Source organism: Callithrix jacchus, chromosome 13, assembly GCF_049354715.1.
Source record: "Callithrix jacchus isolate 240 chromosome 13, calJac240_pri, whole genome shotgun sequence".
In the NCBI taxonomy this organism is placed as follows: Eukaryota; Metazoa; Chordata; class Mammalia; order Primates; family Cebidae; genus Callithrix; species Callithrix jacchus.
Window position 1 is genome coordinate 75,099,832 of NC_133514.1, and position 26,205 is coordinate 75,126,036.

The window sequence follows — 26,205 nt, forward strand, 5'->3', positions numbered from 1 at the left end:
GGCATAAGTGGGATGAAAAGAGGATTTTAATTTCCTTTTGAAAATAGCTATCATTTCATCTTATCTCCTCACCATACCCCCCAGCCCCCACGACCTGATGCTCCAGCCCCACAAATCTTTCTTTCCTTTGATCCTGCCTCATTCGCTGTTCCCAATGCTTGCCACGCTTTTCCCTAAATCTATGAATGGCTCATTTCTTCTCATTATTCATGGCTTTGCTCAAATGTCACTTCATCCAAAAAGTCTTCTCTGAGCTTATCCTTCTCCCCATTGTCATTCACTGTTTTATCTTCTTTGTGGTTCTGATTACCTGAAATGATTTTGTTCATTTATTAATGAACAAAATTTTATTTATTCATTTATTAATAAATAAATTTATTGATTGATTACTTAGATCTTCCTTTTGTTTGTTTTTGGGGTTTTGTTGTCATTGTTGTTGTCATTTGACTCTGTCACTCACACTGGAGTGCAGTGGTATGATCTCAACTCACTACAGCCTCCATCTCCCAGGTTCAAGCGATACTTGTGCCTCAGCCTCCCAAGTAGCTCACACCCAGCTAACTTTTGTATTTTTAGTAGAGACAGGGTTTTACCATGTTGGTCAGGCTGGTCTCATACTGACTTCATATGATCTGCCCTCCTCGGCCTCCCAAAGTGCTAGGATTACAGGCGTGAGCAACTGCCCCAGCTTGGTTTGTTTTTTGAGACAGGATCTTGCTCTGTTGCACAGGATGGAGTGCAGTAGCATGATATTGGCTCCTGTGATCAAATGATCTCTCACCTCAGCCTCCCAAAGTGCTGAGATTACAGGTGTGAGCCACAGTACCCGGCCTATATCTCTTAATCAAAAGTAAAGTGTGAGTGTGGCAATTCCTCAAGGATCTAGAACCAACAATTCCATTACTGGGTATATACCCAAAGGATTATAAATCATTATACTATAAAAACACATGCACATGTATGTTTATTGCAGCACTGTTCACCATAGCAAAGACTTGAAAGCAATCCAAATACCCATCAGTGATAGACTGTATAAAGAAAATGTAGCCCAAATCCACCGTGGAATATTATGCAGCCATAAAAAAGGATGAGTTCATGCCCTTTGCAGGGACATGGATGAAACTGGAAGCCATCATTCTTGGCAAACTAACACAGAAACAGAAAACCAAACACCACTTGTTCTCACTCATAAGTGGGAGTTGAACAGTGAGAACGGAACATCACACACCAGGGCCTGTTGGAGGGTGAGGGGCTGGGTAGGGATAGCATTAGGAGAAATACCTAATGTAGATGATGGATTGATGTGTGCAGCAAACCATCATGGCACGTGTATGCCTATGTAACAAGACTGCACATTCTGCACATGTATCCCAGAATTTAAAGTATTATAATAATAATAATAATAAAAAGTAAAGTCTGGGGTAAACTGGGTGAAATTTATGGGCTGTTAAGTACATGTATGTATTATATGTTATTATATCCCATGTGTTATGTATTATTGTATATGTGTATTATATACTATGTGCTATTTTTGCAACTCTACGCAAATCTACAATTATCTCAAAATAAAGTTTTGTTTTTGTTTTTTAAAGTAAGTTCTGTGAGAACTGGGGTTTTATTTGCTTGTTGACAATTGTGTCTTTATCATCAGAACAGGGTCTGGCATGCAGTGGGCACTAAATAAGTCTTCGTAAAACGTGTGAATTAATGCCCGGCGACTTTTTATATTATTAGTAGAGACGGAGTTCTACCACGTTGGCCAGGTTGATCTCGAACTCTGACCACAAGCGATCCAACCGCCTCGGACTTCCAAAGTGCTGGGATTACAGGCCGGGGTCACTGAGCGCAGCTGATCAAGTTTAAAGGGCGGGGTGGGGAGAGTACAAACAACAGAGGAAATCCTGAGCCGCAGAGGAAACTGGAGATGGCAGCGTTTAGCACTAGACTCTGTACGAGAGGCAGGATTGGAATCCAAATCTCCAGAACTCTTTCCACTGCCCGTGCTATCTCTCCATTGATGGACTATTGACTGGATGACAAAGTATTGATAGCACAGTCTTAGGAGACGCCCAGTCATAGATCATAGGCCATCTTTGCAGCTTATTGTGATTTCAACCGTGGAGGATGGTCCTATCCATCACCTTTCAAGCGGCTGTTCTCTGATCAGCATTAAGCATGGCCACGCCCGCCCTTAACTTCTGACTGTGGGGAAAGAGGTTGTGTGGGTGACAGCTTGGAAGGTTTACTACTGCCTCAATCCTCTTTTCTGCAGTTGAGGTTTCAGGTTTCAATCCTCCCAATACCACAAGACAGTGCAGCGAGCACCCGGCGGCCGCCGCCTCCGCCTCCGCCTCCGCCTCCGCGCCTCAACCCCGGCAGCCTGCAGATTTCAGCCCCGCCGCCGCGCACTCGCCCTGCCCTAGACCAGGGTTGGGCGCAGCGGCTGAGGCTGCTTCTGGGCTGCGCGAACTGGGTGCGCTGGGAGGCGGCGATCGCAGCTGGGCTGGGACTTCCTTCCTCCAGCGCACGGCAACAAAACAACCTTGCAGCAGGCACTGAGCGCTTGGCAGCTGTCCGGGCGAGCGAGAGGCACAGCGATGGGCTCTGTGCTGAGCAGCGACAGCGGCAAGTCGGCGCCCGCCTCTGCCACCCCGCGGGCCCTGGAGCACAGGGGGGACCCGGAGTTGCCCGTCACGTCCTTCGACTGCTCCGTATGCCTTGAGGTGTTACACCGGCCTGTCCGGACCCGCTGTGGCCACGTGTAAGTGCCAGGGGAGCCGGGTTCGCGCCCATCCCTGCGGAGGTCGATGTGGGGAAGCTGAGGGCTTGGTAGGGGGAAGAAGGGGGACGGAAGACAGCGCCTTAGGAACTGCTGCAGGGAGAAACCTGGACCCGTCGGGTGCGGGGCCACAAGGAAAACGCCAGTCGGTAGGTGACACGGGACTTCGGGAGGAGAAGACAGAAACGAGCGGGCCCTTTAGCCCCCTTGCGCTGTCTCCTCCCGAAGCCCAGGTGCGGAGCTCCAGGGATCCAGGCACGGGTCCCACCCAGCGCCAGGGCTGGCCAACGAGGGAGGGTGCTCCTGGCTGGAGAACCAGCGACCGCCCGGGCACAGAAAGAAAACCAGCGCCCGCTACAAGGCAAGGGCTCCCGCTAAGCGCAGTTATCCCGCTGAACTCGGTGGAACGGGCTGCGCTTCCCTCTGCCCCAGAAACCTGGGTCCGTTTTGTTTTGCTGCAGCTGTGCACGTGTTCCCAGAATGCCCACAGAGACTCGTCTTAAGCAAACAAGGATTTGTGCCAAGTGTCCTTCCACCCCCACCCCTGCTACCCTTTCCCAAAACAGACACCCAGCCTCTCAAAGAGCAAGTCAAACTGGAGCTTCCGAGTGACTTTCCACAGTCGTTAGAGTTTAACAACCTGCTAGGGTGGGGCTTGGACGTTAGCCGCAAGCCCCTGAATGCAATCCTTCACTACCCAGCCACAGCGTGACAGGAGGTGGCAGACTACCTGCTTTACTCCCCGTCTCTCCAAACCCGCAGAAATTACAGAGTAAAATAACTTTCTCGAAACCGAGCAGTATTTAGCTAAAACTCGCAGTTGGTGCAAAGCCCTGTCGTTTCTAAGAAGCGTTTAAAAACAAAGTCCGGATATAAATTTGGCACATCCTTAATGTTGTGTTCTCTGTTTGCTTTTTTTCTTTTTTTTTTCCTGAGACATAGTGTGGCTCTGTTGCCCAGGCTGGAGTGCAGTGGCGCGATCTCGGCTCACTGCAACCTTTGCCTCCCCGGCTCAAGTGATTCTCCTGCCTCAGGCTCCCTAGTAGCTGGTATTACAGGCGTGTGTCACCACAACCAGATAGTTTTTGTATTTGGAGTAGAGATGTGGTTTCACCATGCCGGCCAGGCTGGTCTCCTGACCTCAATTGATCCACCCGCCTCAGCCTCCCAAAGTGCTGGGGTTAAAGGAATGAGCCACTGCTCCCAGCCTTCACTGTTTGTCTTGAATTTTGTTCACGGATACACGTGTGTGTGTGTGTGTGTGTCTGTGTGTGTGTGCGCGCGTGCGGGTGCACAGATCAGGAGCGGAAGCCTACTTAATGTCCTTTGAAGACTGACTATAGTATGATGAAGCCCTGTGCGATACCACATTGGCTTGTACAGCTTTTGGCTTAGCAGGAAGAAAGAAATAGCATATTATGGATGCAAGTGCACAATATGTTTTCGAGAACCACTTTTGAAAGGATTTGGGTAGTCCTTAAAAACATGTGCATTTGCATTCAAAAGTTTTGAGGCCTGTAGTGGTGGCTCACACCTGTAATCCTAGCACTTTGGGAGGCTGAGGTGGATGGATCACCTGAGGTCAGGAATTCAAGACCAGCCTGGCCAACATGGTGAAACCTCGTCTTTACTAAAAATATAAAAATTAGCCAGGCATGGTGACCTACACCTGTAATCCCAGCTATTCAGGAGGCTGAGGCAGGAGAATTGCTTGAACCTGGGAGGAAGAAGTTGCAGTGAGCTGAGATGGCACCATTGCACTCCACCCTGGCAAGACTTTGCTTCAAAAAATAAACAAAAAAAGTTTTGAAAGTACTTAGGTGGTCCTTATTACCTATATCTTTGTATCTGAAAAGCAGTGTTCACCACTGCCCGTCTGTGAGCCAGGGAGAAAAGTGTGCAACCTGTGCAATGTATAAAGAGTGCTTTGGGCATTATTTCATGGCTGTATTCTCAAGGCCTGTTGTTTCAGCCTTGTTCGTAAAATTCGAGGCTTAAATTTACCCTCCTTTCTGGTTATTGATGTTGTTGCTCAGCTGTCCAGATGTAGTAACATGATATCCACAGACCAATCTGGAAGCCAAAATGTGCTATGTGAGTCAAAGTACATTGATTAGTTTAGTGCAGTAACAACCTAAAGATACCTCCATTTAAATTTAATAATTATTAGCATTAAAACTTCAACGTAGTACAAAACAGAAACAGTGGGCGTTTTGAAGATTCTTTTTGGAATAGAAGGCTTTGCTGTTCAATCTGACTGGAGACTGTTTTCCCGGTTTGGACTTTGAACATTATAATTTACCGTTAACAGTGTTTTTCCTTCTACTAAAGGATAATATAAATTTGCAAAATGTTGAATTTTTTGTTTAATCTTTTTCTTTGTTCAAGTGAATAGAAAACTAGCAACTGAAAAAAAAAAGTCGTAAAATAGTATAATAAGGGCTGAGCAAACTGCCTTTCCTTGCTTCACTGTTCTTTGTTTTGGCAAATCTATGTTCATTGTTCTGGCTGTGGGCAGAATTTCCATATTCCTCCTTTTGGCAAACTTACTTGGGTCCCTTCCACTTTATAGCTGTTAACCAGAGTCCTTACTGCAGTAGAGATTGTGAGTGTTGTTAATACCATTTGTACATTCTAAACGAATTACTCTTTTCCGCTGAAATTAAGTTGGAAAACAAAGAAATGCAAATGAACCTTCTCTATTTTATGATCTCATATTGAAGCTACATTTTCAAATGTAATGAACTAGGTTGTTTATGCTGATTTTTGTTTGTAAACCTACTTCAAGTCAAACAAGTTTAATAATAACAACAGTACCTTGAATAAATATGCACAGAGCACTTTATAAGTTGCATTGTGGTGCAGTGGAAACTGGCCCTTACAGAGAGCTGGATTTGAAATTCAGCTCTGCCACTAGCCAGCTGTGTGATCACTGTAAGGAAATTTGAATTTGATTTTTTTCCCCTAAAGGTTTGATCACTTGAGTCTATGAAACAAACTGCTAGTAGATTAACAAGGGGGAAAGGACTACAAATGTATTAATGTGCATACGGGCACGGGAGTCATGCCAAATGTGAAAACTGAAAGAAAGGGCCAGTGCTTGATGCTTTTTTTTTTTTTTTTGAGACGGAGTTTCACTGTTGTTACCCAGACTGAAGTGCAATGGCACGATCTCGGCTCACTGCAACCTCCGCCTCCTGGGTTCAAGCAATTCTCCTGCCTCAGCCTCCCGAGTAGCTGGGACTACAGGCATGTGCCACCATGCCCAGCTAATTTTTGTATTTTTAGTAGAGACGGGGTTTCACCATGTTGACCAGGATGGTCTCGATCTGTTGACCTCGTGATCCACCCGCCTCAGCCTCCCAAAGAGCTGGGATTATAGGGGTGAGCCACCACGCCCGGCTTTGTTTGATGCTTTTATACCATCTTGAGGTTACCACAGAATAGGGGCTTGGAACATGGTTACGGGAGGGAGAGAGAAAGAAGGGGCTGGGACAAAGGTGGTCTAGTTATGCTGATGAAACTTGATAGATAAACAGCTCTGAGAAAGAATAGGCATGACTGTGTTAAGTTGCTCTGTCAGCCCTTCACAGGTGTCAGACTTTCAGTTAATAATTTCCTAGGTCCAGATAAGGGGGTGCCTCCAAAAAAAGCCTGGTGATTTTTTTGTTTGTTTGTTTTTGGAGATGGAGTTTCACTCTGTTATGGGGCTGGAGTGCAGTGGTGTGATCTTGCCTTACCGCAACCTCTACCTCCCGGGCTCAAGTGATTCTCCTGCCGCAGCCTCCTGAGTAGCTGGGACTACAGGCAGGCACCACCACGCCCAGCTAATTTTTGTATTTGTAGTAGAGACGGGGTTTCACCATGTTGGTCAGAATGGTCTCGATCTCTCGACCTCGTGATTCACCCACCTTGGCCTCCCAAAGTGCTAAGATTACCGGTGTGTGCAACCGCGCCTGGCCTATTTATTTTTTTGAGACAGAGTCTCACTCTGTCGCCCAGGCGGGAGGGCAATGGCCTATCTTGGCTCGCCACAACCTCTGCCTCCCTGGTTCAAGCGATTCTCCTGCCTCAGCCTCCTGAGTAGCTGAGATTACAGGTTCCTGTCACAACGCCCAGCTAATTTTTGTATTTTCAGGAGAGATGGGGTTTCACCATGTTGGCCAGGCTGATCTTGAACTCCTGACCTCAGGTTATCCACCCCGCCTCAGTCAAAAAAGTTATAGTAGGAGTCTGAGGAAGAAACAAAGGTCTAAATAAATGGTGTTGGGAAAACTGGCTAGTCATATGCAGAAAGCTGAAACTAGATTCCTTCCTTACACCTTATACAAAAATGAACTCCAGATGGATTAAAGATTTAACTATAAGACCTAACATCATAAAAACCCTAGAACAAAACCTACTCAATAGCATTCAGGACATAGGATAGGCAAGGACTTCATGACTAAAACATCAAAAGCAATGACAACAAAAGCCAAAATAGACAAATAGGATCTAATTAAACTTAAGATCTTCTGCACAGCAAAAGAAACTCTCAATAGAGTGAACCAGCAACCAAAGGAATGGGAAAAAATTTTTGCAATCTATTCATCTGACAAAGAGCTAATAACCAGAATCTACAAAGAACTTAAACAAATTTACAAGAGAAAAAACAAACCCCATCAAAAAGTGGGGAAAGGGTATGAACAGACACTTTTCAAAAGAAGACATTTATGCAAGCTGGGCATGGTGGCTCACACCTGTAATCCCAGCACCTTGGGAGGCCAAGATGGGCAGATTGCCTGAGGTCAGGAGTTTGAGACCAGCTTGGCCAAAATGGTGACACCCCATCTCTAAAAAGAAAAAAAAAAAAAGAAGACATTTATTATGCAGCCAAAAAACATGAAAAAAAAAGCTCATCATCACTGTTCATTACAGAAATGCAAATCAAAACCACATTGAGATACCATGTCATGCCAGTTAGAATGGCGATCATTAAAAAAGTCAGGAGACAGCATATGTTGGAGAGGATGCAGAGAAATAAGAATGCTTTTACACTGTTGGTGGGAGTGTAAATTAATTCAACCATTGTGGAAGACAGTGTGGCGATTCCTCAAAGATCTAGAAATAAAAATACCATTTGGCACAGCAATCCCATTACTGGGTATATATACCCAAAGGATCATAAATCATTCTATTATAAAGACACATGCACATGTATGTTTATTGTGGCACTGTTTACAATAGCAAAGACTTGGAACAAACCCAAATGCCCATCAGTGATACACTGGATAAAGTAAATGTGGCACATATACATCATGGAATACTATGCAGCCATAAAAAGGATGAGTTCATGTCCTTTACAGGGACATGGATGAAGCTGGAAACCATCATTCTCAGCAAACTGACAAAAGAACAGAAAAACAAATACCATGTGTTCTCACTCATAAGTGGGTGTTGAACAATGAGAACATGTGGACACAGGGAGGGGAACAGCACACACTGGGGCCTGTTGCAGGGTGGGGGGCTAGGGGAGGGCTAGCAGGGGGTGGGAGGATTGAGGAGGGATAGCATTAGAAGAAATGCCTAATGTAGATGACAGGGGGATGGATGCAGCAAACCACCATGAAATGTGTATACCGACATAACAAACCTGCACGTTCTGCACATGTACCCCACGACTTAAAGTATAATAATAATAAAATACATGTTAAAATTTGAAACATAAAAAAAAGGAAAAGAAACAAAGATCTAGTTGACTAAGAAGTTCCCATGAGAGAAACAGGATTTGAAAGAGAAGAGAGAATATCAGCTATTAATTTGTCTGGCTGTTGGCCACAGAGCCATTTTTTTTTAGGTAGAGTCTGGCACTGTTGCCCGGCTGGAGTACAATGGCACCATCTCGGCTCACTGTAAACTCTACCTCCCGGCTTCAAGCAGTTCTCCCGTCTCAGCTTACCAAGTAGCTGGGACTACAGGCGCATGCCACCACGCCCGCCTAATTTTTATATTTTTGTAGAGATGGGTTTTACCATGTTGGCCAGGCTGCTCTCAAACTACTGACCTCAGATGATCTGCCTGCCATGGCCTCCCAAAGTGCTGGGATTACAGGTGTGAGCCACCACAGCCGACCTGAGCACCCAGTCTTTTGTGGGAGCACAGAGAATGATAGCTGTGGCATCCAGACCTTCCCTTTGCCTGGGTGGTACCCACCTCTTCTCACCTGTTTGGTTCACAGCCGTAGCAAAAGGTATGTCTCTCTGGCCCAGTAGAGGAAGCAGATAAATGGGAAAAAGTTACTATTATACTCTAAATATAAACCAACATTGTAACCAAGGTATGCCTAACACATTATTCAAAATAAAAACAAATAAGAACATCTGAGACTAAAACCAAGAAGCTCTTGATGGCTTTAACCAAAGTTTTCTAAGAGGGAGCAGAAGTTGCAACCCTTTCAAAATCCAGATCATTCCCAACAACAGCTTAATGAAAGGAAAGTTTTGCCAGCCTCAAATGAGGTACAACCCACATTTTTGTCTGGTCATATTCTTTAGGGTTTAAGACAGAGGAAAACAAAAGTTGTACAAGAGGCTTACAACACAAATGGGCACCCCAAAGGTTAAGAAGTCATACAAATATAAATTGGAAACAAACAATTCAAACTAATTTTTCACAAGTTTAAAAAAAATTCCCTCCTAAGTTAAGGATTTATGTCTCCTGGGGACTTGTTTCCTGAAAGGGAATTGAATCCAGGCTGTGGTGTGAAAGTGCAGAATCCTTACCACTAGACTACAGGATGGAGTCTTTTTTTTTTTTTTTAAATGAACCCCACAAGGAATCTAAAGCATGCAGTTTGAGTACAAAGGATTTTAACTTTGTTTTCAACCTGATTTCTACTTTTCTTTTTTGAGAAGGAGTCTCTTTTGTCGCTAGTCTGGAGTGCAGTGGTGCGGTCTCTGCTCACTGCAACCTCTGCCTCCTTGGGTTCAAGCAATTCTCCTCCTTCAGCCTCAGGGTAGCTGGGACTACTGGCGTGTGCCATCACACCCAGCTAATTTTTGTATTTTTAGTAGAGACAGGGTTTCACCATGTTAGCCAGAATGGTCTCGATCTCTTGACCTCGTGATCTGCCTGCCTCGGCCTCCCATAGTGCTGGGATTACAGGCATGAGCCACTGCGCCCGGCCTCTGCTTTTCAAAAATCTTGCTGAGGGAGTTCCTAAGCCTGTATTCCTTCTGTATCTTTTCATAGCGATTTAAGATGTGAGCTCTAAAAAGTTTTCTTTTAAATATAGCCAATTCGTTTATTTTTAAAGTGATTCAAACCAATACAAGAAATAATTTATATGATTTTCCCTGTTGATCCAAATTTAGAAAGGGTAAAACACAGAGACTCATACCATCAACATTTGACCAGGCACTACAGACAGAACTGACTTGGTAAAAAAAAAAAAACAAGTTTACCTTTCTTTGCTGGCTTTTCATCTGTTGTTCCAAGATCCCATTCACTGGCTCCGCAATGAACAAAATGACTTCATCCCTTTGGTGTTGATCACAACACCAAAAATTTTTCCCCTGAAGATATGATACTTTGAGTCTATATAACAAGCAGATAACAGATTAATGGGATAAAAGCATACGCATTTGTTAATGTGCATATGGCATGGGAGTCATACAAAATATGAAAACTAAAAGAAAGGGCCAGGTGCTTGATGCATTTATACTTGAGGTTACGGAAGAATAGAGGATTGGAAAATGGCAAGACAGGTTATGAGAGGGAAAGAGAAACACAAGGGGCAAAGGTGTTCTTGTTATATAGATGAAACTTCACAGGTAGCAGCTCTCAGAAAGATTAGGTAATCGTCCATGGTAAGTTTCTTTGTCAGACCTTCAAAGGTTTCATACTCTTGGTTAATCTCCTAGATGGGGCAAGGGAGACCTCAGAGAAAGTTTGGCTATTTATTTCACCAATGTAGGCTTCCTCTACTCATACAGCTCTCTTCCACAACATGCAGCTTTGCAGGGCTTTTCCTTTCTGCACTCAATAGCTAACTCGAAATATGTCAAAGAATTATTTTGGGGGGTAAAATATATAGTTTCTTTCTTTTTTTTTTTGAGATGGAGTCTTTCTCTGTTGTTCAGGCTGGAGTGCTATGGTATGATCGCAGCTCATTGCAACCTTCACCTCCCTGGTTCAAGCGATTCTTTTGCCTCAGCCTCCTGAGTAGCTGGGACTACAGGTGTGCCCCACCACCCCCGGCTAATTTTTGTATTTTTAATAGAGATGGGTTTTGCTATTTTGACCAGGCTGGTCTTGAACTCTTGGCTTCAAGAGATCTGCCTGCCTCAGCCTCCCAAAATGCTGGGATTACAGTTGTGAGCCACCCTGCCTGGCCAATTTTCTTTACCACTAAGTTGCTTAATCTCTTTGGATCCCATTTTCTTCATTTTTAAAATGGGGTGAGTAGTGCCATTTTTATGAATATTAAAAATGTAAAAGTATCCCATAGTAGAGGCTCCAAACATAGTTTCTAGTTCCTTCAGTCATTCCATAAACAAAACCCCCAGGAACAGGTAACTCTGTATTTCTTTTGGAAGAAAATTGTGCCATGAAAGGTTGATCTGTGACATTTTCAAGATGTCCCAGATAGCCTTACTTTTAACTTAGTTCTTTTTCCTTTGCTGGACTTTAATTTAAGAAGTTTCACTTTAATGTTTCATAATTTTAAATGGACTTTATTCATATTGCTGTACCAGTTGTAAAAAATAGATTTGAGAGAAAAGCCTTCTCACCGCTGCATTATCTCCTATCAGAGAGCTGGGGTGAGAGCCAACAGATAACCTGGAGTCATATAAATGGAACTTAAAAGGAGTCTGGAGCCTGAGTGTGGAGGCTCATGCCTGTAATCTCAGCACTTTGGGAGCGGGGAGGTGCTATTGCCCAAACCCAAGAGTTTGAGACCAGCCTGAGCAACATAGTGAGACCTTGTCTCTACAGAAAATTTAAAAAAATAGCTGGGCATGGTGGTGCATACCTGTAGTCCCAGCTACTCAGGAGGGTGAGGTGGGAGGATCGCTTAAGCTGGGGAGGCTGATGTGAGCAGTGGTTGTACCACTGCACTTCAGTTTGGGTGACAGAATGAGACCCTGCCTCAAAAAAAAAAAAAAAAAAAGAATCTGATTTACATTTAAAGGAAATATTCAAAGACAGTTGTTGTCAGATTGAAAATAGTAGATGCAAGGGAGAAAGATGTCAAAGCCAACCACTGGGCTTGAAGGTAGGTGGATAAACAGGGTCAGAGAGGCTAGCATGGGAGGAAGGGAATGCACTCGTGAATGGGCCTGCTGAATGTACAGCAGTCTGATAGGCAGATATCCAAATGGAAATATCCCAAAGGCTCTGAAGGAATAGACTGGGGGAAGGAGATCAGGGCTGGAGACCGAGTTATCTAAAAAGCATCTAGAGGTTGAGAATGAGCTGAAGAGAACTAAATGAACTGGAGCACACTATAAGGTAGAAAAAGCCAAGTCTCCATTGGCCTCAGATACAACTGCTCTGAGTCATAGAATGTATCTAATTTTAATTTTATTTTATTTTTTGAACTTGAGTCTCGCTCTGTCACCCAGACTGGAGTGTAGTAGTGCAATCTTGGTTCACTGCAACCTCTGCCTCCCAGATTCAAGTGATTCTCCTGCCTCCTGAGTAGCTGGCCCAGTTAATTTTGTATTTTTAGTATTTTACCATGTTGGTCAGGCTGGTCTCGAACTCCAGACCTCAGGTGATCCATCCGCCTCTGCCTCCCAAAGTGCTGGGATTACAGGTGTGAGCCACCCACCTGGCTATGAATATACCTAATTTTTAGAAAATAAAACTCTGTTTAGGATAATTCTGAAGCACTTTCAGGTAAATGGATTGCAACCTTCAATTTGTGGTCAAGTATGAGCAGGAAAGCCTGCACCAAATTGGTGGTTTCCTAAATAGAGTCTGAGAGTCTTCCTGATGAATTTAAAACTGATCCGGAAATATACACGAGTGCTTTCATTCTTAAAGGACATGTGCAATCCCAATATAAACCAAAAATAAAATTCTAAGGGCCGCCCCACCCCACCCCGCTGCGCCCAACCAACTGAATGTACCTTTCCTTTCAGCCAAGGACATTCTAAAGTAAACCAGAAACACTAGTTCAGGTCATGATGGGAATGGGTATTTATCAAATATCATAGACTGGGTAATTGATAAAGAAAAGAATTTTTTCAGCTCACAGTTCTGGAGGCTAGGAAGTCCAAGAGCACGGTGCTGGTACCTGGCTAGGGTCATCCCCTGGTGGAAAAGTAGAAGGAAGAAGGAAGAGTGAGAAAATGTACATGAGAGACCTCACTTATATTTTATTTATTTATTTATTTATTTGAGACAGAATTTCACTCTTATTGCCCAGGCTGGAGTGCAATAGCATGATCTCAGCTCACTGCAACCTCTGCCTCTTGGGTTCAAGTGATTCTCCTGCCTCAGCCTTCTAAGTAGCTGGGATTACAGGCATGCACCACCATGCCTGGCTAATTTTGTATTTTTAGTAGAGACGGAGTTTCTCCATGTTGGTTAGGTTAGTCTTGAACTCCCAACCTCAGGTGATCTACCCACCTTGGCCTCCCAAAGTGCTGGGATTATAGGCTGAGCCACTGCACCTGGCCTATTTTATTATTTTATTTTTTAGAGATGGGGTCTCACTGTGTTGCCGAGGTTGGACTCAAACTCCTGGGCTCAAGTGATCCTCCTACCTCAGAAAATTTACTTTTATAGAAAAGCCACTTTCACAATGACCAGCCCACTCCTGTGATAATGGCATTTCATCCATTCACCACAATGGAACCCCTAGACCTAAATGCCTCCCGCAGGCTCCATCTCTCAATACCACCACAAGAAGAACCAAGTTTTCATGCTTGAACTCTGGGGAGACACGTTCATTATATCAGGCCTCCTGATTATACAGGCACATTCATGGTCTTATATTTGTGGCTTCTACTTGTCACTGGGAAGAACTGAGGTTTCTTGAAAAGGCTAAAAAATTTGAGGCCCTACCCAAACTGTTTAAGGATCAGAAACTATTGTCTTTGGCTGCATAAATTTGGCACATTGCTACACCTCTCTGTACCTCAGTTTGCCATAAATAAAATGAGGAGAAAGCACAGCAGCATTTTCTGAATTATTGTAGGAGCCTACAATAATAGGGGATAGGGCCGGGCGCAGTGGCTCAGGCCTGTAATCCCAGCACTTTGAGAGGCTGAGGCAGGCAGATGACAAGGTCAGATCGAGACCATCCTGGTTAACATGGTGAAACCCTGTCTCTACTAAAAATTCAAAAAATTAGTCTGGCATGGTGGCACATACCTGTACTCAGTCCCAACTACTCAGGAGGCTGAGACAGGAGAATTGCTTGAACTTGGGAGGCGGAGGTTGCAGTGAGCCAAGATTGCACCACTGCACTTCAGTCTGGGTGAGAGAGCAAGACTCCATCTCAAAATAATAATGATAATACAGGATAATCTATACAAGTGTCCCCAATAGGCTCAGCACCAGTATTTGTATTCTGCTTGTGTTGGCATAAAACTCAAATGAATTGTGGGCAAAAAAAGGGAAAACTGCTAGTTGATAAAAAACAAAATGTTATCTGCTTGCCTCTAAATAATGTAAGCAAATAATTCATGTCAGAACAATAGATGTTGTTATTAGAAATGTTAATTGTGAGTTAAGCATTTGAACCATTTGTCATAAATTTCATTCAAGACTACACTTTGAGAACCAGTTCTTAGAGACCCAGAGACCTCCAAGGTCAGATTGTATCTTAGAACTTACAATCAGCTGAGATAGAAAGAAGTAAAATATGTATAGCAGAGGACTTAGGTTTCTTTATTTAAAATATTGCTCTTTCCAACTGGGGTAGCTGTGGTGGTGGAGTAAAAGGTTACTGAAATTTGGGTCGAAAAACCCCAGCTTAAGACCAACCAAGTTCAAGCTCACTCTTTCTCTTTCTTTCTTTCTCTTTCTCTCTCTCTTTCTCTTTCTCTCTTTCTTTTTCTTTGTTTCTTTCTCTCTCTCTCTCTTTCTTTCTTTCTTCTTTCTTCCTTTATTTCTTTCTCTTTCTTTTTGCAAGATAGAGTCTTGCTTTGTCACCCAGTACAGTGGCATGATCTCGGCTTACTGCAACCTCCACCTCCCAGGTTCAAGAGATTCTCCTGCCTCAGCTTCCCAAGTAGCTGGGACTATAGGTATGTGCCACCACACCCAGCTAATTTTTGTGTTTTTTTCTTTTTTTTTTAGTAGAGATGGGGTTTCACTATATGTCGGCCAGGCTGGTCTCAAACTCCTGACCTCATGTGATCCGCCCGCCTCGGCCTCCCCCAGTGCTGGGATTACAGATGTGAACCACTGTGCCCAGCCAAGCTCAAGCACCTTCTTTTATGTGATTTTTTTTCCCCCCAGCGAAACTTTATCCAGCTTTATTAAAGATGCTTTCCATAAACAGTCATGGCATTTCAGGCAGGACATGGGTAGACAATCATTAACAGTATACAATGACTTTCAAACTCTCTTCTTCAATGGACTACCAAAACATAAAGCCACTTTAAAACCCAATGGAGGGCGGGGCATGGTGACTCACACCTGTAATCCCAGCGCTTTGGGAGGCTGAGATGGGCAGATCACCTGAGGTCAGGAGTTTGAGACCAGCCTGGCCAACATGGCGAAACCTTGTCTCTACTGAAAATACAAAATTATCCAGGCGTGGTGACACACACCTGTAATCCCAGCTACTTGGGAGGCTGAGATGAGGCAGGAGAATCGCTGGAACCTGGAAGGTGGAAGCTGCAGTGAGCTGAGATTGCACCATTGCACTCCAGCCTGGGTGACAGAGCAAGACTCTGGCAAAAAAAATAGAATATTCATTTGATTCTCTGAACCAGAAAGTTTAGGGTGAGGGTTGACATTTCACATTTAGCATGTTGCTTAACATGAGCCGACCCTGACTTTCAGGAAGTGAAGTGAAAATGGCAGAATCTGTCTGAAGATGCACAATCTAGAAATTGAACCACTGCTCTTTTGAGGAACCCCATCTCAGTGGCCTCACTGGAAGTCCAGATTGCCTGACACTGGTAACCAACTCATAGGGATCAGGCCCCAACAGATGTCTGGGTTTAATGGAGTTAAGTTTATGCTGAAGATGGAAAGGGAGAAGAGGACATAAAAACAAATTTGTTTTTCCATACCACAGGCTCTTGTGCCAAAGTGTCTGTGTTTGTCAAAGTCAGGGAATCCCTCCTCCTGGGAGCCAAGAGGAAGCCTCTCAAAAGTAGAAGGGAAGACCAGCCTGGCCAACATGGTGAAACCCCTTTTCTACTAAAAATGCAAAAATTAACCACACATGGTGGTGCATGCCTGTAATTTCAGCTACCGCTTGAATCCCAGAAGTGGAGGTTGCAGTAAGCCGAGATCATGCCATTGCACTCCAGCCTGGGAGACAGAGCAAGACTCCATCACACGCGTGCATACACACACAAACACACACTCATAGAAAACTAAAAGGGAAAGGTGTTTCTCCCACATCAATCCAGCTTCAAGACAGTCTATTAGTGACAGTGACAGGCATCTGATCTCCAGAAAACAACAATGAAGTGCACTGTGTGCTAACAAAATACCTTAAAAAAAAAAGAAAACCAAATTCTGCATTTTTATAAAACTTGATAAAAATAGTATTCAAACTGTAGTGTCACCAAGTACATAGTTATCACAAATGCACACTTCACCTGGTCTGTTTAGGCATCTGCATTCTATGCAGGGTTATTCCCCTCCTTGCCAGCATCAGTTCTTCCCCTTTTCCCTTTGGGTACCTTCTCTCCTTTCTTTGCAAGGCCTCCTTAGACTTGGCTTTGGAGAAGCAGATTTAACAGACAACCTTGCAGATCTTCTCTGTGGTTTGTCCTTCACCTTGGCGTTATCTCCTTAGCATCCACTATCTTTCTCTTGGGCAGGGCGGCAGCTACAGCGGGACATAGTCCCTGACTAAGAGATGCAACAGCGCCTGGGTTATAATTGGTCTGGGAGTTGTTCTTGCCTCTTCTTCACACTGCTCCTTTATGTAATCTTGCAGAAGGAACCTACCCTGTATGTGCCTCAGTTTCCTTATCTATAAATGGAAATAATGATCTTACTTGGGGGTTTAAGGTTAAACGAATTAAGGTATATGGAAGTATTTTTAAAAATTTATGTAGAGAACCAGTGTATCAAGCTTGGAATTATACATAAAAAATTACTGGCCTGGCACAGTGGCTCACGCCTGTAATCCCAGCATTTTGGGAGGCCAGGGCAGGCAGATCACTTGTGGTCAGGAGTTCAAGACCAGCCTGGCCAACACAGCGAAACTCCATCTCTACTAAAAGTGTTTTAAAAATTAGCCAGTAGTGGTGGTGCACACCTGCAATCTCAACTACTCGGGAGGCTGAGGCAGGAAAATCTCTTGAACCTGGGAGGTGGAGGTTGCAGTGAGCCAAGATTGCACCTGGGCAACAGAGCAAAACTCCATTAAGAAAAAAAAAAAAGAAGAAGAAAAATAGCTAGAAGGAAGGGGTAGGAACAAAGGCATATATGGCGTTCTAAGTAAAAGGAGAAATGTTCCATCTAGTTGCTACTGAATCATTCATATGTCACTGTGCAGTATTCGACTTCTAGAGATAGGGTCTATGCTTGACTTGGCTTGCCAGGTGCTCACGCCTTCGGCAGGAGTTGCTAGGCACCTTGATTGAGGTTCCACTAAGACTACATGTAATGTAAGAGGTATGGTTTCTGCAGAGCAAAAGCAGGATGCTATTACAAGAAAGAGGATGGCTGCTGGCCAGGTATAAACAACAAGTAGATGTCCAAATCACTGCACAAGTGAGCATCCTGTGTGTGCTTACGCTAATTTGAAAACAGATGCAGAAAATACTTTTACGAATCAATCATGATCCAAACCAAATTCAAACATAATAAGAAATAAAAAACAAAGAGAAAAAAATTGATATTGACTAATATAAATAGGAATTGAAAGAAAAGAATGATTTAGAACTGCCCATTACTAAAGTTTATCATGAGCAAGTATTTAAATACTACCTAAATGCCCATTAACAATAGAATGATAGATAAATTTGGGTGTATTCATACAACAGACTTCACAAAATTAGAATGGGCAATCTCAACTACGGACAACAATATGGGTGAATCTTTTAACCATAATATTGAAAAGGAGACAAAGAATACATATTAGAGGATTCCATTTATAAAACATACAGAAACAGGCAATCTTTGTTATTACAAGTCAGTGATTAACACCACCAAGGATAGTAAGCAGGGATGTGAAAGCTGCAGTCTATAGACTGGTACCATGTTTGATAAGTATATTATAATTTTTATATGTTAAAATACATGAAGAAAAAAGTCAATGATTACCTTGGAGGGGTTAGAATTGTGTCTGGAGGCTGGGCACATGGCTCACACCTGTAATCCCAGCACTTTGGGAGGCTGAGGCAAGTGGATCACCTGAAGTCAGGAGTTCGAAACCAACCTGACCAACATGGTGAAACCCCATCTCTACTAAAAATACAAAATATTGACCAGCCATGGTGATGGGTGCCTGTAGTCCCCGCTACTCCGGCTGAGGCAGGAGAATTGCTTGAACCCAGGAGACAGAGGTTGCAATGAGCTGAGATTGTGTCACTGCACTCCAGCTTGGGCAACAAGAGCAAGACTCCATCTCAAAAAGCCAAAACAAAACAAAACAACGACAACAAAAAAGAATTGTGGCTGGAAAGGAAACAGGAGGTGAGAAATTGTTTGGTTTTGAAATTTCATTGAACTGTATGCTTATGATATAAGAACTTTTCAGTATCATATACTTAACTGACTTTTGACATGTATTAATACACCCAAATAGATATTATGTGCTGAGTAGTTTAAGAGGCATTAGGTCATGCTGATGTGTATAAATTACCTAAATGCTCATTTTTTTCTGTGTTCATGGAGCCTTCAACAATCCCTATAAATAGGTCAGAATTTTCTGGAAATGTTGATTATGTTAAGGTTTCATAATGAGCTCCTTTAAATAAATCAGAGAACATATTTCTTGACTTGGAGGACATTCCTATTAGTGGTCATTTTAATTAGCTAATTTTCTATATCTGGGGATGACTTTAAAATTTATTTGATGCTGGGTGTGGTGCTTGCACCTATAGTCCAAGCCATTTGGGACGCTAAGCAGGGAAGATCTCTTGAGCCCAGGAGTTTGAATCCAGCCTAAGAAACACAGCGAGACCCTGGGTCTTGAAAGAAAGAAAAAGAAACAGAGGTGGGGAGAGAGGGAGGGAGAGAAAGAGAGAGAAAAGAGAGGGAGGGAGGGAGGGAGGAAGGAAAGAAGGAAGGAAGGAAGGAAGGAAGGAAGGAAGGAAGGAAGGAAGGAAGGAAGGAAGGAAGGAAGGAAGGAAGGTGAAGAAGGAGAGAAGGAAGGAGGTGGGGGAGAGAGGAGAGGAGGGAGGAAAGGTGGAGGGGAGGAGAGCAAGAGAGGAGGGGAGGGAGGGAGGGAGGGAGGAAATGGTTTTATAAGAATTATAATGTGTCTGGTATTTTTACTTCCTTGACTTACTGCTACTTTCTTATGTAACATACAAAATGCCACAGAAGAAAGACATATTTTCTCAAGAAATTGAGGTAAAATTCAATCTAGACATTCTTTAAATTATCATTTAAACTTAGTCTATAGGAAAGCTATTTCACCTACTTTGAATTCTTACTTTTCTTGAAATGCGTGAAAGTGCATGTGATGAGAATGTGTGATTCCAAAGAAGTCTTGCTGGGAAGGTAAGCAATTGGGAGGTGTAGGGGGCAAGCGGACCTGTAATTTGGTAGTACGGCTCATGGAGTATAAGGTGCCATTAAATTACAGTTTACACAAATGAACACACAATGGTGGCTCCTTATACCTTTCAAGGAAAGTGATGTATTTTTGGTTTGTTTGGAGTAGATTCTGCCGTTCCTGTATTGCTACCAGTCTAAAGAACAACAAGTGGACTTGTCCTTATTGCCGGGCATATCTTCCTTCAGGAGGCGTTCCAGCAACTGATGTAGCCAAAAGGATGAAATCAGAGTTTAAGAACTGCACTGAGTGTAACACCCTGGTATGTGACCCGCCTATGTTCATGGCTACCAGCTTAAGTCCCTGAGAAAGTTATCATTTCACCTCTGCTTCTGACCCCATGGTACTACCCACCTTTTCTTTTCTGCTTTTTGTTGTTGTTGTTGTTGTTGTTGTTTTTGAGACGGTATCTGGCTCTGTCATCCAGGCTGGAGTGCAGTGGCGTGATCTCGGCTCACTGCAACCTCAACCTCCCAGGTTCAAGCGATTCTCCTGCCTCAGCCTCCCAAGTAGCTGGGACTATAGGTGTGTGCTACCACGTCTGGCTAGTTTTTTGTATTTTTAGTAGAGATGGGATTTCACCGTATTAGCCAGGATGATCTAGATCTCCTGACATCATGATCTGCCCGCCTCGGCCTCCCAGAGTGCTGGGATTAAAGGCACGAGTCACTACCCCTGGCCTGGTACCCACCTTTTCTAAAGTGCTTTATTTCAGCCTCCTCACTTTCTTTTCTTTCTTGTCACAGAGTCTTGCTCTGTCACCCAGGCTGGAATGTAGTTGTACTATCTTGGCTCACTGCAGCCTCTGCCTCATGGGTTCAAGTGATTCTCATACCTCAGCCTCCTGAGTAGCTGGGACCACAGGCATGGGCCACCATGCCTGGCTAATTTTTTGTCTTTTTAGTAAAGACAGGGTTTTGCTGTGTTAGGTAGGCTGGTCTCAAACACCTGGCTTCAAGTGATCTGCCCACTGTGGCTTCCAAAGTGCTGGGATTATAGGTGTGAGCCATCTCACCCAGCCTCCAGTTTCATACACACACACACACACACACACACACACACACTCTTTAAAAAAAAAATTTTTTTTTCAAGACGGGGTTTTACACCATGTTGGTCAGGTTGGTCTTGAACTCCTGACCTCAGGCGATCCAGCCTCCTTGGCCTCCAAAGTGCTTGGATTACAGGCATGAGCCACCATGCCCGGCCAACTTTTTTTTTTTTTGAGATGGACTCTTGCTCTGTCACCAGGCTGGAGTGCAGTGGTGCAATCTTGGCTCACTTCCACCTCCGCCTCCCGAGTAGCTGGGACCACAGGCACGTGCAACCATGCCCGGCTAATTTTTGTGTTTTTAGTAAAGATGGGGTTTCACCATGTTGGCCAGAATGGTCTCGATCTCTTGACCTCTTGATCCACCCGCCTCAGCCTCCCAAAGTGTTGGGATTACAGGTGTGAGCCACCTCACCCGGCCTCATATATATATATATATATATATATATATATATATATATATATATTCTGCAAAAAACCCTGAACTCCTACCATCACCCCCAATTTGTCAAACAAGTGCTCTTATTGACCACCTCTGTTTTCCTTCTTCCTATTACTCCAGTAACCCTCTATCATATGTCCTCCAATTCTGCTACTCTATTTCAGGCCACCAATGAACAGCTTTATTATCAAATCTGGTGACATATTTCTACCAGGCTAAAGTGCAGTGGTGTGATCTTGGCTCACTGCAACCTCCGTCTCCTGGGTTCAAGCAATTCTCGTGTCTCAGACTCTCTAGTAGCTGGGATTACAGGGGCCTACCACCGTGTCTGGCTAATTTTTGTATTTTTAGTAGACATGGGGTTTCATCATGTTGGCCAGGCTGATCTTGAACTCCTTACCTCAGGCAATCTGCCTGCCTCGGTCTCCCAAAGTGCTGGGATCACAGGCGTGAGCCACCATGCCCAGCACAGGCTTTTTTATCTTTAAGATATGACTCTAACATATGCATAGAAAATGGTTTGCAGTAGGGCAAAAATGAAATTGGTGAAACCAGTTAGGTGGCTATTATGATGTCAGGAAGCTGGATTAGGGTGATAGCATTAGATGTGGAATAATGATGCAGAATTATTCTTGCCTACTTTGCTAGCCAGGGACCTCCATAGCCAGCAATGACCCCATCCAGGCCTTGCTTGGCCTAGGAGACTCTCCCCACCCACTCTGCCCACTAGACCATGCCTGGTTTATGCACTGGCTTGGCAGACATCTGGTCCAGGCATACCACAGCCCACCTGTGTTTGGTGATTCCCAAGTTCTTGTCCCACATCTAAGAAAAATGAGGTTATGCTGACAATTGAATGGTGAGAAGGATGGAGAAGAGTTTTATTAAGCAATTTTCAGCTCTCCGCAGAGAAGGGGCATGAGGTTCCCCACCGATAGTTGTGTGGTCTCTTTCTCCCAGTATGGCTGGGTCCAGGGGTTTTATGGGTTCAGAATGGGGGAGTGCATGCTGATTGCTTTGTGAGTATGCAAAAGAGGCTAAAACAAAGGCAGCATTCGAAGGTGGGCATGACAGTATATTTAAAAAAACCAGTTAGGGAAGGGTAGGTATATGTAAAAGAGGTGAAAGGTGAGTATTAATCAGAGGAAAGCACACCAAAGGGGAAGAGAGGTCCTCAACCCCATCCATGGATTTAACTTGTAGCTTGGCTTTCAGGCTTTAAACTGTCTTTGGCCTGAAGGTCAGGTTTCACCAAGGACTCGCCCCTGTCTACCTAGGGATTTGTCAGGCTCCTGCCACTATCAGTAAGAGGTTTCAAGTATATTTAGGAGATAGAATAGAAATAAATTGATAATTGACTGGATGTAGGGCTGAGTGAGAGGAAAGTGTCAAAAATGCCTCCCAGGCATTCAGATGTGAATAAATGAGGATGCTCATATGGGGAACAAATTTGGAGAACACAGAGTTAAGTTTAGATATGTTAAGTTTGGAACTACCAAGGAAAGATACTGGAAAAGTATTTAGATAATACCAGTCTAAAAATCAAAAGAAGGACTGTGGCCAGGCACCGTGGCTCATGCCTGTAATCCCAGCACTTTGGGAGGGCGAAGTGGGCAGAGCATGAGGTCAGGAGTTTGAGACCAGCCTGGCCAGCATGGGGAAGCTTCATCTCTACTAAAAATACATAATTATCCAGCTATTGTGTCAAATGCCTGTAATCCCAACTACTCATGAGGCTGAGGCAGAAGAATCTTTTGAACCCAGGAGGTGGAGGTTGCAGTGAGCCAAGATCATGCTACTATACTCCACCCAAGGTGGCAGAATGAGACTTCGTCTCAAAAAAAAAAAAAAAAAAAAAGAGGGATTGTGTACTAAGCGTCTACATTTCTTTAGAGAACCTTTCTTAATAATTCATCTAAACTCTAGCCCTGTCATACTGTCTCTCAGCACCCTGTGCTTTCCCATACACCGCTTATCACCATTTATAATTCTGCTTTTGGGCTGTTTTTTGTTTAATGTCAGTTACGTTCATTCCATTTGAATGCCATGAAGGTAAAGGCTCTATTTGTTGACAATCTGTGTAGCCAGCACTTTGAAAAGTGACTGGTACATATTAAGTGCTCATTGCATTCCTGAATATTTATAGACTCAATAACCTATTCGTTAGATATCTATTTATTAGATTTGATTATAGAGCCTTATATCTGATTGTAGAATTTGTTCATGGTTTTTGGAATTAGACCTCTTAGCTCAAACTGATTCTAATTCTCTCACTTACTCTTTGTAATTTTGGGTAAGTTATTAATCTGAGTATTTGTTTACCGTTTTGCAAAATGAAGAGAAAGAGTCTGGTACAGTGGCTTATGCCTGTAATCCCAGCACTTTGGGAGGCCAAGGCAGGAGGATTGCTTGAGCTCAGGAGTTCAAGATCAGCCTGGGAAGAGACTGTGTTTCTACTAAAAATCAAAAAAATGAGCTGGGGCATAGTGGTGCATGCGTATAGTCCCAACCACTTCGGAGACTGAGGCAGGAAGATTGCTTGAGCCCAGGAGATCAAGGCTGCAGTGACTACGCCACTGTACTCCAGCCTAGGCAACACAGCAAGACTCTCTCGACAAAAAAGAGGAGCTGAGGAGAGGATCATGCTCATGTTCATGTTAGAGAGTGATTTTAAAGATAAATGCTAAATATATATTGATATATATGACTGATTATTGGCTTTTTAAATTTTTTATTATTTTTTATAGAGACAAAGTTTCTTTTTTTAAAAAAAAAAAAATAAAGACAGGGTTTCACCATATTGGTCAGGCTGGTCTTGAACTCCTGACCTCAGGTGATATACCTGCCTTGGCCTCCAAAGTGCTTGGATTACAGGCATGAGCCACCATGCCCAGCCTGATGTTTGGCTTTTAACACAGTGTCTGGAATATAGTAAGTGCTCAAAATCAATGGCTTTTTACATTCTTAATAATAGATCATTGCTTATTTTTACTTAGTTTGTCTTCACATAAGATTCATACACAAGGCCAGGTGCGGCGGTTCACATCTGTAATCCCAGCATTTTGGGAGGCTGAGACGAGTGGATCACCTGAGGTAAGGAGTTCAAGACCAGCCTGACCAACATGGTGAAACCCCATTTCTACTAAAAAAAAAAACAAAAAATAAAATAAATTTGATGGGCATGGTGGCAGGCACCTGTAATCCCAGCTACTTGGGAGGCTGAGGCAGGAGGATCGATTGAACTTGGGAGGCAGAGGTTGCAGTGAGCCCAGATTGCTCCATTGCACTCCAGCCCTGGTAACAAGAGCAAAATTCCGTCTCAAAAAAAAAAAATCATACACAAAATCAAACTGAAACTCATCATATTCTTTCATCATCCAGTTCTTGATCCCACCTTTGTGTCTGTCAGAAACAAGAGGATTCTCTCAATTATCCTGTGTGGAAATCCTCTTTTTTTCACCACTTTCCCCTCCCCCATTATCTGTTAAATCACAAAGATTTTGATTTTTTATTTGAGATACTTTTTTTTTTTTTTTGAGACAGAGTCTCACTGTGTTGCCAGGATGGAGTGCAGTGGAGTATAATGTTGGCTCACTGCAACCTCCGCCTCCTGGGTTTAAGTGATCTCGTGCCTCAGCCTCCCGAGTAGTGGAGACTACAGGCGTGCACCACTTTGCACAGCTAATTTTTGTACTTTACCAACGGGATTTCACCACATTGGCCAGGCTGGTCTTGAACTCCTGACCTCAGATGATCTGTCCACTTCAGCTTCCCAAAGTGCTAGGATTATAAGCATAAGCCACTGTGTCTAGCCTTGAGATACGTCTTATATCCTGTCTTTTCCTTTCTGTGTTACCCCTCTTTCTAGGAATGCTCCCCATTCCTTCTATACCCATTTTGCACTCTCCCTATCCTTCAGAGTCCAGGCCAGATCCATTCCTTGAGGCCTTGTCTTAGTATTCCAGTTCACTATATCAAATATTTTTTTATTTTAGATGGAGTCTCGCTCTGTTGCCCAGGCTGGAGTGCAGTGGTGTGATCTCAGCTCCCTGCAACCTCCGCCTCCCGGGTTCAAGCAATTCTCCTGTCTCAGCCTCCCAGGTACCTGGGACTACAGGTGCGCACCACCACACCCCACTAATTTTTGTATTTTTAGTAGAGAGGGGGTTTCACCATGTTGGTCAGGCTGGTCTTGAACTCCTAACCTTAGGTGATCCACACACTTTAGCCTCCCAAAGTGCTGGGATCACAGGTGTGAGCCACCACACCCAGCCCCTATATCAAACAATTTCTTTTATACTTGTCTACACATCCTTTTTCCTCTGTTAGATTAAAAGCCACGTTAGAACAGGCACAATGGATTGTGTTTCTTCTGCCATTTCTTATAATGTCTCAGTTAATTTTGTGTCTAGACTATGAATTGATCAATTCATTTGTCGGTAGATAGTCCACAGCTTGTTAATTTTCATGACTAATGCTTATCTTTGTTGAACAAAGAATACAAATAGAACTTTTTACTAGCAAAAGTCATAAAGACATGAGAGAATGCTAATGTGCAAAGTTGGATGTTAAAGATTGTCAAATACATTTGTTTAAGACAGTTTATTTAGCTCAATCCTAGTTTTTTTTTTTATATCTTTTAGGTGGATATTGGTAACGCAAGGGTTTTGTTCTTACTTTTTCACTTGCTTTTATTTTTGCCTTTTGTTAAACAATTATAACTGTTTCCTCAACATGGCAGATTTCATGTTTGAGGTTTAACTTCCGTAGTTTGGGCAAAATGAAGCAGAGTGGGTCGGCCACCTTACCACAGCTGTACAAAGCTTCCTTTAGCACAAGATCTTATCAAGAGTTTCTAATGAAACATTTAGTGGAATGTGTTATGTTAGCAACAGATCCCTCATGGTTGGGATCTCTGAATGTATATCTGAAAGAACAAGGGCTCTTTATTCTACATTGATAAAAACGGACTGCAAGAGCTGTCTTTTATGTTTGCTCTTAATGGCACCACTAAGTATACTGTG

General features: G+C 43.4%; 1 protein-coding gene across 2 annotated transcripts in view; it reads left to right on the top strand.

The window, feature by feature from the left end:
* Positions 1-2,561: 2,561 nt before the first annotated feature.
* Positions 2,562-26,205, top strand: part of RNF125 (ring finger protein 125) — a 53,865-nt gene continuing 30,221 nt past the window's right edge. For both annotated transcript variants that reach the window (XM_002757155.6, XM_035270815.3), the window contains exons 1-2: positions 2,562-2,761; positions 19,800-19,953. In XM_002757155.6, the coding sequence (XP_002757201.1) occupies positions 2,598-2,761; positions 19,800-19,953 (318 nt within the window). In that variant the 5' untranslated portion in view covers positions 2,562-2,597. The remainder of the gene's footprint in view (positions 2,762-19,799; positions 19,954-26,205) is intronic.